This window comes from Protopterus annectens, chromosome 2.part1 (assembly GCF_019279795.1).
Source record: "Protopterus annectens isolate FY-2018-M chromosome 2.part1, PAN1.0, whole genome shotgun sequence".
Lineage (NCBI taxonomy): Eukaryota > Metazoa > Chordata > Ceratodontiformes > Protopteridae > Protopterus > Protopterus annectens.
This window is the reverse complement of record NC_056729.1, coordinates 441,580,682-441,594,354: the sequence shown is the minus strand read 5'-3', so window position 1 is coordinate 441,594,354 and position 13,673 is coordinate 441,580,682. Positions and strand designations below refer to the sequence as shown.

The 13,673-nt window shown below is 40.0% G+C and overlaps 1 protein-coding gene across 1 annotated transcript in view; it reads right to left on the bottom strand.

The window, feature by feature from the left end:
• TMEM184C (transmembrane protein 184C) overlaps positions 1-13,673 on the bottom strand; it is a 560,686-nt gene that overhangs the window by 458,539 nt on the left and 88,474 nt on the right. Inside the window, exon 2 of the mRNA XM_044062246.1 lies at positions 582-712. Coding sequence (XP_043918181.1) covers positions 582-712 — 131 coding nt within the window. The remainder of the gene's footprint in view (positions 1-581; positions 713-13,673) is intronic.

Sequence of the window (13,673 nt, the reverse complement as noted above, 5' to 3'; positions counted from 1 at the left end):
CCCTAAAGACCCAGTGAAAAAGGAGAAAAAATAGCTTAAGGGAAAGAAAAAGTCTAAAAGTTTTTTGGGGAATACCACAAAATATCTAGGTCCAGAAAGTCTGAAAAAAATATTCTCACACAGCATGGGGGACATGTAAACCAACCAATCTGAAACACAAGACAGATCTAGAAGAGCTAAGCACTGCAGTGTCTTAAGAGGCAGAGTGAAGTCCTTTGGCAACCTTGAACAGTTTTCCACACAGACAGTAATTCTAATGCCTGCCATAGATGGCAAACATTCTCTTAACAAATCAGGAGTTTTGCATTATATTTACTAATGACCTGGTTCCACATCTAACTGCCAAACAATGCATTTACATCTATATTCCCTTTCGGAAAGAAGGAAAAACATTTTAACCCAGCCTTTTTCTAATGATAAAGGCTTCTGTGCTTCTGGGAAATACAGTCTCTATTAAGTTTACAAAACATTCCACAATAAAAATGGAACTTTTATGAAATACTACAAGAATGTTATTAACTTTAATTATTTTTTACCATAAAATGATGGACATATGGCTAATATGTTTTAATTAGGATTACCTGATAATAGGCTTCTGTAGTTCTGGCTGAGTATAATGTACTAAATGCTGCAGGATACCCCAAAGTGAAATCGGAATTGTCATGAACACAAAGATCGCAGCAATAAACCAGGCCTTGGTATGAGTTCCAACCTTAAAGAAATAATTAAACTTAGCTGTAGTACACACACACGAATTACTGACTTCACATATCTGACAACAGCAATGGCAATTTCAGACGACTTAATGAAGAGTGAAAATACTCACCCAACACATCCACATTTTCTGTCCAAAATGTGGACCAGATTTGAATTTAAACCAATCCACTACGTGACATTAATCAATTTACATATGGACACATGAAACTACCAAATCAGAACATTCTCAAAGGAAATTTAATTTAGTACAGGTCATAGAACTGGATGGCAGTGTAGATCATGGTGTGTGCTGTACATGAGACATGGTGTCAGAAGTGGGATCAGAAGTGAAGCAACCCGTAAACCATGAGGCACGAAGTTAGAAGTGGTGTGAATATACAGGAGCCAACTCGCAAACAGGTCAGCGGTTATTCAAAGGTACTTTAACTCATTTAAATGATTTTTCAGTTGCAGAAAAAGTGTTGACACATTCAAAACATTCAAAATAATTACAGAGATGAAAGAAATGTCTGAAATTGTGACATACTGATAAAAGTATTTGAAACAATTTCCAAAGTGTTAAAACGTATGAAAAGGCTAAAACAACTGCATTTTTGCAACATACTAATTTTTCACATTAACTGACACTTTTCGAAGTAGCCAAAGTATCCAGATTGTTCACAGTGTTAAAGTAAACCCTTTTCAGAGAGATTGTTGTGCATTTCAGCATAAATACAAGTACCTGGTCTACGCTTATATTTAAACGAATTTTGCTGTTATGGCAGAGGGATTTCGCAGACCTGGACCACTGGTGTTTGATAATAATATTGCTAAGAATTAGTGAGTGAGCAAGAATATGAATTTCATACAGGCTGCATTTTTTGATAATGACAAAGACACACGTACAAAGGCATTCATACTTCTTAATTTAGCTGGCTCGGAAACCACTGAGAGGGAGTATTCATTTGTGTATGCACCTGCCATGTATGTAGGGGAGTGGAAGAATGGCATATTGTGATACAGGCTGAAACTCGGAAAAAGCTTGAGTGCTTAAAACCTAAATTTAGAAAAATGTGTAACCTTCAAATGAATATTACAATGGAAAGGCACATGTTTTACACAAGAAATCAAAAGCCTGGTGAAACTATAGCAACATACATTACCAGCTTAAGAAATAAAGCAAAAATGTGCAGATTTGGTGATCCGAGAGATGAGGTGATAAAAGACAGGCTTGTGTGTGGTAATAATGACGCAGTGAGAAAGATTCTGCTTCACGACAGTGATTTAAATGTTGTACAAAGCCACAGAGATTTGTCAAATACATGTGCTTACAAAAAAGCATACAAATATGCTTACGAATGAGTAAAACATGCATGCAGTGTCTACCAGTGCTAATGTTGACAGTGTACAACATAAAGCTAAGATGAAAAAGAAATATAAACTGAAGAGTGTGGCAGTACCCAACCTTAACTATAAACTGAATGGGGCCACAACACCCAACCTGTTATTTATCGTAATTGTGGAGGCAGTCATGATTCTAAATGAGTTTAGATTTTGGTCAGCAATGTCACAAATGTAAAAATTGGAATAATTTCAAAAGGCTTTGCAAGTCTAAAGTCGTCCATACTTTTATTAAAGGAGAGCATCCTAAGAAGCAAGTAGATCAGAGAGCTGTGAGCACACTTTCTACGTTGATGGTGACTCTGTGATTTATGAAACAGTTAACACAGTAGATTATTGGTTATCAGCAAGAGTGAAATATTTTGTACTGTACAGATTAATGGGAAACCTACAGAGCTTGCAAAGGGTGCAAAACTAGTTGCTTATGGTGGTGAAGCAATTCAAAATGATGGCACAGTAGTTCTCACATGCCATTCTGTTGGGAACAGTTATGACTTGCAGTTTTATGTAGCCAAAAGACCAGTATAGTCACTGTTAGGCCTCAAAGACAGTTTGAGAATGGGATCGATTTCATTTAATAAAGAGGTCCATCATACAAGTCTGAACAACAATGACAGTTTAACACAGAGTATTTTTAGTGAATATGCTGATATTTTCAAGTATAAGCTTGGCAAACTCCCAGTCACATACTCCATGAAGTTAAACCATGAAGTAAACCCAGTTGTCAGACCAGCAAAGAAGATTCCGGTAGCAATGCAGAGCAAAGCAAACGCAGAACAAGACAAAATTGTGAATTTGGGTGTAATGACTCCAGTAAAAGAATCAACTGACTGGGTATCCTTCACGGTCTTAGCTCATAAGATCTCAGATGATATTTGAATATGTATTGATCAGACTGACTTAAAGAACTTAAACATCCTCAACACCTGATGCAACAGCTGAAGTAGCTGCTCTCATGCCTAATGCCACAACTGTTTCAGTCTTATATGCAAACATTTCACTGGATTGGCAATTCGCTGGATCACAAATCTTCATTGTTAAACACTTTCAGTACACCACTTGGAATATACAAATTCTTGAGAATGCCATTTGGGATAAATTCTGCTTCTGCCAGTGAAGAATTTCACAGTACAATGGAACTAATCTTTTTCTTGTTATCATCATTATAGTAGATGACATTAATGTAAGGGCAATAGTGAAGACGAACACAACAGAAATCTCAAGAAAGTTCTGGACCGTGCACGTGAAGTAAATCTTAAACTGAATCCTCAGCAATGCAAATTCAAACTGAAAGAAGTTACTTATGTGGGTCATTTGTTCACCAGTTCTGGCTTGCATCCAGATCCATCTAAGCAAGCAGCAATTCTTGAGATGCCAGTTCCAGAAAATATCACATCTTTACATTTTATTGGTATGGTCAACTATTTAGGAAAGTTCATCCTAGACCCGAGTGAGCTTTCAGCACAATTACATGAGCTGACATACAAAAATGTAAAATGGCCCTGGTTAGAAAAACACTAAAGAGCATTTGACATTCTGAAAAAGAAAAAAAAACCTGTCAGTCCACCCACACTGAGATATTATGATGTTCACAAACTTGTAACTCTTTCGTGTGATGCTTCAAAGAATGGTCTTGGTGCAGCATGTCTTCAAGAAAGCATACCAGTAGCCTATGCATCCAGAACTTTAACTCAAACTGAAATGCAGTATGCACAAACTGAAAAAGAGCTTTTGGCAGTAGTGTTCGCATGTTCGAAGTTCAATTATTACATTTATGGTAAACCTACTGAAACACAGACTGCTCACCAACCTCTAGTGACAATTCTGAAAAAGCAAATACACGCGGCCCCAGCATGCCTGCAACACATGATGTTAAAATTGCAAAAGTACAATTTCAATATAGTCTATACTAAAGGCAAATATCTCTACCTTGCTGATGCTTTGTCAAGAGCACACAGACAAACAACATAACAGCATGACAAAGAAAAAGCAGACTTTGAAGTCATGGAAGTCAAAAATTTTTCCTCATCATGTCTTGATGAACTCAGAAATCACACAGCCTCATACCCAATTCTCCAGAAGCTGCAACATTTTATCAGTCAAGGATGGCCAGCATGACAAACTAGTCTATCACTTGACATATAGAAGTATTTTCCTTACAGAAATGAGCTCATGATTGAAGATGAAATCATCGTGAAAGGTCCTAAAGTGGTAATTCCTATGGTATTATAACAAGAATATATCAAAACTTTGCATCATGTTCACCCAGGTACTGATTCAACTAAAAGGAGGGCAGGAGTTGTAGTATTTTGGCCTTCTATGTCAAAATATCTAGAGAAGGAAACTCTAGCATATTCTATTTGCAAGAGTACTAAACTGCACCAACAAAAAGAACCACTTCATCAAACCACATTCCTGAATTACCATGGTCGACGGTTGCTACTGATATTTTCTAATGGAATGTTCAGCATTACTTAGTGTTAGTAGACTCCTACTTGAATTGGTTTGAAATTGACCTTCTCCCTAACTTAACGTCGGGCACAGTCATTACGAAACTGAAGAGACATTTTTCTGCCCATGGTAGTCCACCTATTTCTAAGAATGGTGCAAGTCAGCAATTCAAGAAATTTGCTGTGTCTTGGGACTTTGTCCATGTTACTCGTAGTCCTGAGTATTCACAGTCCAATGGGTTAGCTGAGTGTGCAGTCCAAAGTGTGAAACATTTGTTGGAGAAATCCAAGAGCGATAGTACCAATGTTTTTCTTAACTTACTCAATCTCAGAAACATTCCTCGAGATAACTTGCTTGGTTCACCTGCTCAGAGATTAATCTCCAGAAAGACGAGAACAACTTTACTGATCAGTAAACAATTGTTCGTACAAATCTAATAAACAACAGAGTGGTCAAGGCTCAACTTTCAAGAAAACGTCAGTCGCAAAAGTTATACTACGATAAGTCCAGCAAACCTCTTAGACTATTAAGACAAGAAGTTGTGAGAATGCAAACATCTAAAAGATACTGAACAAATGGAAATAGTTAAAAAACTTTGAGAAGAACCAAGATCTTACATCATACAATCTAAAAGAATGGATTTTAGAAGGAATCGAAGACACTTATTGCCAGTCTATGAACTAATGACTCAGCAGATAGCCTGTGCCAGAGACACTATTTCTCAGAGTGACTCTACACTTGTTCAAATTCCAGAGGACTGTGCACTTTCTTCAAGTAACCCTCATATAATCCCCGCAGTTTCAGTTGTAAAAGGATCCTCAGAGACTGTCCCTGTTACAAAACCCAATCAACAGTTTTTATCTGATCAGATCAGGTAGAATTTCCAAACCCATTTCAAGATACACAGCAAATTGGACTTGAAATCATTTGTTGTTATCCGCTGCTGTGACATCTACCTTGCTAAAAAATATCTTGTTCTCCTACTGTATGTCAAGCAAATCAAAGGAGGAGGATGTAGATCATTGTGTGTATTGTAACTAGTCAGCTGCTGTAGATAGACAGCACATGTATATAAGTTACTGAGCACGTGCAAGATCAGTGCCATTTCATATAGTCAGAGTGAATGCAGATGCACATGCGAGTCTGTTTGAAGTAATGAGTCAGTCAGTCTGGCTTAAATGCATGTTCCAGTTACAGCTCCTGATGTGTTTATGTACAGTAAACAAACTGAACCCATCACAGTGCCTCAGTGTTTCATCTGATACACGAGACGTGAGAGGCAGTAAACATTAATACCAAAAATCCTGATTTGCAAATGTAGCTACAACACTGATATGCCAAAGATATTTCTCAGTTTTAAAATATTAAATTTTAAATGAGGCACAGCGTTATGTACCAGGGAAGTTACACTTCTTCCACTTAAAGTTTTTTTTGCTCAGACATCAGCACACATCCAACTCCATCAGTACATGCTACTGTGGTAGAATGCCACTTACACGTATGAATCTGAGCAAGTGTGTGCAGGTGTATCTATGCACATGTATATATACCCACAGGTGTGTTTTATATATATATATATATATATATATATATATATATATATATATATATATATATATATACATACATACATATATACTCACACACACACACACACACACACACACATATGTATACATTCACAGGTGTATATATACAGACCCATATACATATGCATGTGTGTGCATATTTATATATATGTATGTATGTATTCCCAATAAAATGTGGCTTAAAGTAAAGAAAAACTAGCCTTCCAATCAAAACGTTTGTTTTTCAGGCAGCACTCCTTAACAGAACAGTAAAGACAAAAGTTGTAATACAAGCAAAAGAAATAAGAAACAAAAGGAAGCAGTCCACATTTAGAACTCAATGTCATTTATATAGCACATTCCCAGTCCCAGTTATGGTGCATCGCCATTTTTTTTTTTCTTACCAACAAGGACCATACTGAAAAAGACAAACGCTCTACCACACTGGAAAGAAATAACATATTACAAGGATTAGACCAGTTTCAGAATACAGTACCTGCAGATCACATTTTACAACACAGCAGCAATGTTAACAGTCATTCTTCCTAAGCCAATTTTCTACTGCATTAATGTTAAACACACTTTGGTAGGTAATCTAAGAAACTTACAAAGAGGTTATGCACAAGTCTGCATCCTGTACTGAACAACTCGGAAACAACTGAACACCATTCATTGAGAACAGCCTTAAACCTACATTGGCTGCCTTAGAGGATCTTCTTGATATCCTGCAGAAAGTAAGACGCTAGAGCTTTAAAACTGTAGGCCTGTTTTTGTAACATAGCAGTTTTACTGATCTAACATTTTTAATGAAAGTGCCTCGGCACTCTTTTCAGGTTTACTTTAGGCACAGAATATGGCAACAGATTCAAGATGCAGTTGAAATAGGGATTTGTACAAGGGCGACTTGACTTTGGCAAACTTCAATGCTGCCACACACAAAATGTCCATAGTCAACAAGTGCCTAACTAAGGTGTTAACATGAGATGTAAACTCCCAATTACTAGGTATGATTATTCCAAGGTCCTTGGTTGCAATGAAAACTGTGATTATTTATCAAAAGTGTATTCTGAGTTTTTGTTCATAAAAAATAACATACAACTTTTTGTGAGTTAAAGGGAATTCCATTACTACTGGCCCACAAGAAAATCTGATCCAAATAATATTGTTGTACATGCTGTTGCACCATATTATATATACACACATACACACCTTTATTGCATTCACAATATATTAATAATGACATAAGCAAACATTACTGAAAAGAAAAAAGTACAGTTGTGTACCTACCATAAATGTAGATGTTCGAGTGTATTCACTGTTGCAGTCATTACAATTGGGTTATCCTGCTGGGCAGGCTACCCGCAGTCAGCCTGAATTCCAAAGTCCTGGTCCGGCGTCGGTTGCTGTCGCCTCCTCCCTGACGTCAGTGTGCCAGGGGTATAAAAAGATGCAACCGACGCCATTTTCTTCAATTTTTCTTTCCCCTGATGTCAGGTGCCCCCAAAAGGTTAGGCTAATTTATGCCAATAAACATGCATGCAGTAAAGTAAAACTCTACCTTCATCTATAAGCAAATACACCAGCTAGGTTGTATAGAATAGAGAAGTACAGATAAGGCCCAGCAAAGGAAAGGGGGATGGTGGGTGGGTAACCTGGACTGCAACAGTGAATACACTCGAACATCTACATTTACGGTAGGTACACAACTGTACTATGTTCATAGTGTTTCACTGTTGCAGTCATTACAATTGGGTAGAATCCCAAAGCTAAGGTTGGGCAGCTGGGGCTAAATAGGATTAGGAGAGGCGATGAGGCCCTGCAGAACTGCAGTGGCAAAGCCTGCTCTGGATTTAGAGTAGAGAGGTAAGTGATGGTGCTTTGTAAAAGTATGCACTGAACTCCAAGTTGCAGCCTCTAAGATGTCTTTGGTTGATACTCCTCTGAGAAAGGCTGCTGAAGTGGCTGCTGCTCTGGTTGAATGTGGCCTAATGCCCTTAAGCACTGATTTGCCATGCTGTGAAAAGCAGAAACGAATGCAGTGGCCTATCCATTTTGAAATAGTCTGCTTTGAGATAGCTTTTCCTTGTGATCCTGCAGCATATGCCACTAGAAGTTGCTCAGTCTGTCTGAAAGCTTTGGTTCTGTCCAAGTAGAAGTGTAGCTGCCTGTGAATGTCCAAAGAATAAAAAGTCTCTCACCCTTATTCTGTGGGTTTGGATAAAAGGTTTGATTCAGGGCCACACTGGACAGTACCTTAGGCATAAATGTTGGGTTTGTCCTCAGAGAAACCCTGTCCTGATGGAAAATGATAAAGGGTTCCACAGCCATGAGTGCCTGTAACTCTGAGACTCGTCTTGCAGAGGTTATTGCTAGGAGCAGAGCTGTTTTCCAAGATAAGAATTTTATATGCGCTGTAGAGGCTGGCTCAAAAGGAGGCAGTGTGAGTTTTTCCAAGACATAATTTAGGTCCCATGCAGGTATTGGCGCTCTCCTTGGAGGTCTTATGTTTTTGGCCCCTCTGAGGTACTGCCTTAGTAATGGATGAGAAAATAGAGGTGGTTCTGTATTGTAGTGAGCTGAAATGGCAGAGGCATGAATCTTAATTGAGGAAAAGGATAGGCCTTTGTCCAGCATCTCAGTTAAGTATTGTAAAATCTGAGGAATATTTGGTACAATCGTGTCAATTCCTTGTGCCTGGTTCCAAGCACAGAATCTCTTCCACTTTTCTGCATAAGATTTTCTGGTGCTAGGCCTCCTGGCCTCCAAAATAACATCCATCACTGCTTTAGACAGAGGCGTGTTTTGAATGGTTACATTATCTGCCATGCTGCCAGGTTTAAGGTCCTGAGATGGCTGTGCAGGATCTGACTGTTTTGTTGGGTCAATAAGTGAGGAATTTGAGGCAATGTCCAGGCTGGGCATTGAGACAAGCTCTTTAGGATTGGGTACCAGTGCTGGCGGGGCCAGTCTGGGGCAATCAGTGTCATTATTGGCTTCTCTTGTCTGACCTTTAGGAGTACCTTGGGGAGGAGAGGCAGTGGGGGAAAGGCATATACTGTTAAGTTTTTCCAGCTGAAAGATAGAGCATCCACTTTCCATGCTAGCTTGTGATAAGTCCTTGTGCAGAATTTCTGTAGTTGGCAGTTGTGAGGCGAGGCAAATAGGTCTATGTCCGGGCATCCCCAGTTCCTTGTTATCATGCTGAAGACTTGTGGATCCAATTTCCACTCATGGGGATCCATTAGGTTTCTGCTTATTTCGTCTGCCAGAGAATTTATCCTTCCTGGCAGGTATTGTGCTTGCAGATGTACTTGGTAAGTCAATGCTGTGTCCCACAAAGTCATGGCTAGTCTGCAGAGGGGGTAGGAATGTGTGCCTCCCTGCTTGTTTATGTACCACACGACTGTGGTATTGTCCGTCTTTATCAATAGTTGTCGTGGATGAAGTAGATCCTTGAAGGCTGTCAGGGCATTTTGAACAGCTAGCATCTCTTTTTGATTGATATGTAGATGCATTTGGCTTGTGGACCATGTGCCCTGAATACATCTTCCTGCCATATGGGCCCCCCCAAGCATAATCTGATGCATCTGTTGTTAATGTCTGCCTGGCTGTGGGTAAAGTGAAAGGCTGTCCCTTGTTGTGGTGACAGGCCTCTGCTCACCATCGAAACTCCTGTTGCAAGCAGGGAATGAGGGTAATTATTGTTTCCAGGCAGTGGCAATGTTGAGCCCAAACACTTTTTAGATACCACTGTAGTTTCCTCATATGCAGTCTTGCATATGGAATTGGCAGAATGCAGAATGCCATGAAGCCCAAAGCCTGCAGAATTTTTCTTGCAAATAAATGGGTCTTTGTTACCAACATTTTGAAACAAGTAGTCAGTTGTCTTTGTTTGTCTGGCGTGAGATAAGCCATCTGGGCAGTTGTATTTAAGCTTGCACCCAGGAATATTATCTCTTGTGAGGGTACTAGTTTTGATTTCTTTTCATTTACTGTGTACCCTAGGCATGTTAGTAATCTTTTTACAAACCCAGATGCTGTAGTAAAATGTCCTTGTTCTCTGCTTGAATAAGGCAATCGTCCAAGTAAGGATAAATTTGTATTCCTCTTTGTCTGAAAAATGCAATTACTGGTGCCAGGCATTTTGTGAAGACCCTGGGCGCAGTAGATAAGCCAAAGGGCAGTGCAGAGAATTGGTAGTGCATTGAGCCAGTTATAAATCTGAGGTATCTTCTGCATGAATGTCGGATTGGGACATGCAGGTATGCCTCTTTTAGGGCTAAAGTCACAAGCCATGTCTTCTTGCCCATCATGGGCAGAAGCTGCTGCAGAGTCAACATTCTGAATTTCGGAATATCCAGAAATGTGTTTAGAATAGACAGGTCCAGTACTGGTCTCCATGCATTGTCCTTTCTGGGCACCAAGAAGAGTCTTGAGTAAAATCCTAGTCCCTGCTCTTGCTGTGGCACTCGCTGAATGGCCTTCATGTCCATGAGGGCTGAAACTTGTTTTTGAGCCTCTGCCCATTGATTGTGTGGCAGGTCTGGTATTCCATTTGCCCTTGGCAGGGTGTGAAAATGGAACCTGTAGCCTTGAGAAACTATGTTCAGGACCCATTTGTCCTGGGTGATCATGTGCCAATTTTGTGAAAAAAGTGCTAGTTTTCCCCCTAAAGGGGCTGCCAGAAGATAAGTGCTTGGTGCTGGCAGGGGAAAGTCATTGAGACTGTTTCCTGTATGGCTGTGATTTATCTTCTCCGTTTTTGGAGGTAGAAGCACCCCATTGTTTAGACCTGTATGAGCCCTGGGGCTGGGATCTGCCTCTGGGGCATCTGTATCTGCCTCTTTGTGGCCTGTCTGACACTGGAAAGGACCAGTTCTTTGCAGGCCAGTTCCTGCTAAATCTAGGAGGTTGTACCTGTAAGAAATCCTTGACTGTTTGCATAGATTTAGCTTTGTCCTCCATTTTCTTCAACACCTCTTCTGCTTTAACACCAAACAAGGTATTATGCTGTAATGGAGCATCTAATAATTTTGCTTTAACATGATCAGGCAGATTCTGTTCCTTTAACCAAGCATGCCTCCTAATGACAGAACCCGTAGCAGCGGCCCTGTAGGAGCCCTCCAGAGAATCAAAACCACATTGCAAAGTATGCTTTCCCACTTGTTCAGCTGCATGCAATAAATCCTGCATTTCTTTGTTTTCTGTACATCAGAATTTGTCAACATTTTCTGTTTTAGTAGTGACATAAGATATTGTTGATATTTAAGCATATGAAACTGACAATTTAAGGCCCTTACAGCCAAGGTAGCAGAAGTGTAAATCTTTTTCCCCCATCTGTCCAGGGCCCTTGAATCCCTATCAGAGGGGATAGGATTTTTTGCAGTGGACGCCTTGACCCCTTTGGGACTCCGAGATATAGTTTCTGGGTCAGCAGCAGGGTTTTTATAAAGAAATTTATGTGAATCAGGAACCCTGTAGTATCTGTCTGGCTTAACAGGAGCTGGTGGTAAAGAGTCAGGAGTGATACTGGACTCTTTAAATACATCATCTACAATGTCTAAAACAGGAGGAATAGCAAGGGGCCTGTGCTGAGGTGTAAAAGAAAATCTCTGAGCCTTTTCTTAGATTCTGAGTAATCTTGGCTCTCCCAATGAAAATGCTCCCTCATAGTATGCAGGGTCTCCCCCAAAAGAATACTCTTCAGGAGGAGAGGCTGAAGGGATAGATTCTTCAGCATCAGAATCCTCATAAGGAGGAAGAGAGTATCCCTGTTCAGAAGAGGAATCAGAGGAAATGGAAACCTGATCTGAAGATTCATATTCTGTCTCATGCCTACTTCGCTTATCTGGAGGGGGATGGGAACACCTGATCAAAGTAATTAGGTCTTCGGCCATTTTACGCATCTGTTTTTTAGGCATGGAGGCCTGTCCAGGGGAATGTTGTACCTGTTTCTTTGTCTTTAGAGGTGCTTTAGTCTTTGCCTTTGAAGCTGAAGTCGTTTTTACATATAACTGTGTAGGCCTGAAAACACTCTCAGAAGCAGATGCCTGCTCAGCGGCTCCGGACCCATCTGAGGGAATGGTTTCCGAGGGTCCAATACCTTGGGTTTCCAGCGGCCTAGTCAGCTCCACGTGGGAGTCGGAAGCGGCCTGTGGCTCTGAGGTAGTGGGCGTCAGGGGCTGCGAAAGCGCCTCACTGAGAACTGGCGACTGGCCTAGACGTTGGTTTTGGACCTCGGATGCCTGTCCTTTTCTTTGTCTTTGCATTTTTTATAAATTCCAGTAGTCGGCTGTTCCAATGGCATTATATAATTAAATCTTCTGCCAAAATAATGAAATGCAAAATCGTACCAATGCTTAATAGTGCGTTGGTTAAATCTAGCACAAAACCGACAATTAGCAACGTCGTGGTCAGGGCCTAGGCAAGGAATACAGTAAGAATGAAAATCCTTATGAGGTATTTGCTTCCCACAAAAAATACAATTATTAACTTTTTCTGACATCGGTCTGGAGCAAGAAAAAAGTTTCCCGAACGAGGTACTTAGCTTTAATGAAGACTTTGCATCTGAAATTCGAACCTGAAAATCTCAGGAGTCGGCCGACCGGCACATGCGAACTGCTTTTGCTTCGGGCACCGCGCGGCAAGAAAGACTGAAGAAAATGGTGTCGGCTGCATCTTTTATACCCCTGGCGCACTGACGTCAGGGAGGAGGCGACAGCAACTGACGCCGGACCAGGACTTTGGAATTCAGGCCGACTGGAGGTAGCCTGCCAGCAGGATAACCCAATTGTAATGACTGCAACAGTGAAACACGAACATCTACTGTGCACATTTTCCTTAGTCACGTGTTATACAAATATGCTGTTTTCTTTAACAATTACCATTTACTACAAAACTACATAAATTACTCTCTTAAATTTCACTCATTCTCAAATTATTTGCATGTATTGTTCTCACAAATTCCATTTATTTCTGTGTAATTTGCTCCTGTTTTCTGAATATCCACCTGCAATATTGTATCTCCTTTACAACATTTAATACTTTGGTTATGGTTAGTTTAGATTTTTCTAATAACTTCTTTTTATTCTGCAAGGAAGTTTTTGAAATCTGCTAACTTGTTACATTCCCAGCAAAGATGATCCTAATAACCTATCTCTTTCCCATCACACCAACATCAACTGCTATCTACCTGAGAAATATAAACTGTTGAAGTCTGCTTGGGGTATAAAAATACTTATCCATACACTTCCATGCAAAATCTTAAGCATTCTGGACTTTGTTATATGTTTAGGAAAGTACAGTTTTGTAAAATCTTACCACGACAGTAGATGCCCATCTCTTCACTGTTGCAGTATTCTTAAACATAAATTATTTCTTGTCTAGGGTAGCTCAAACTCTGGCCAGTATACCAACACCTTAGGACTTTATAGACACTGTACCTCACAAGTATGCTCCCCGCTCAAGGCATAGGGCAGAAAGGTAACATATGGATGTATGTAACTCAGAACTGAAAAGCTCAAGGAGGAACAAACATTCCTAGGAACTAGAGGAATA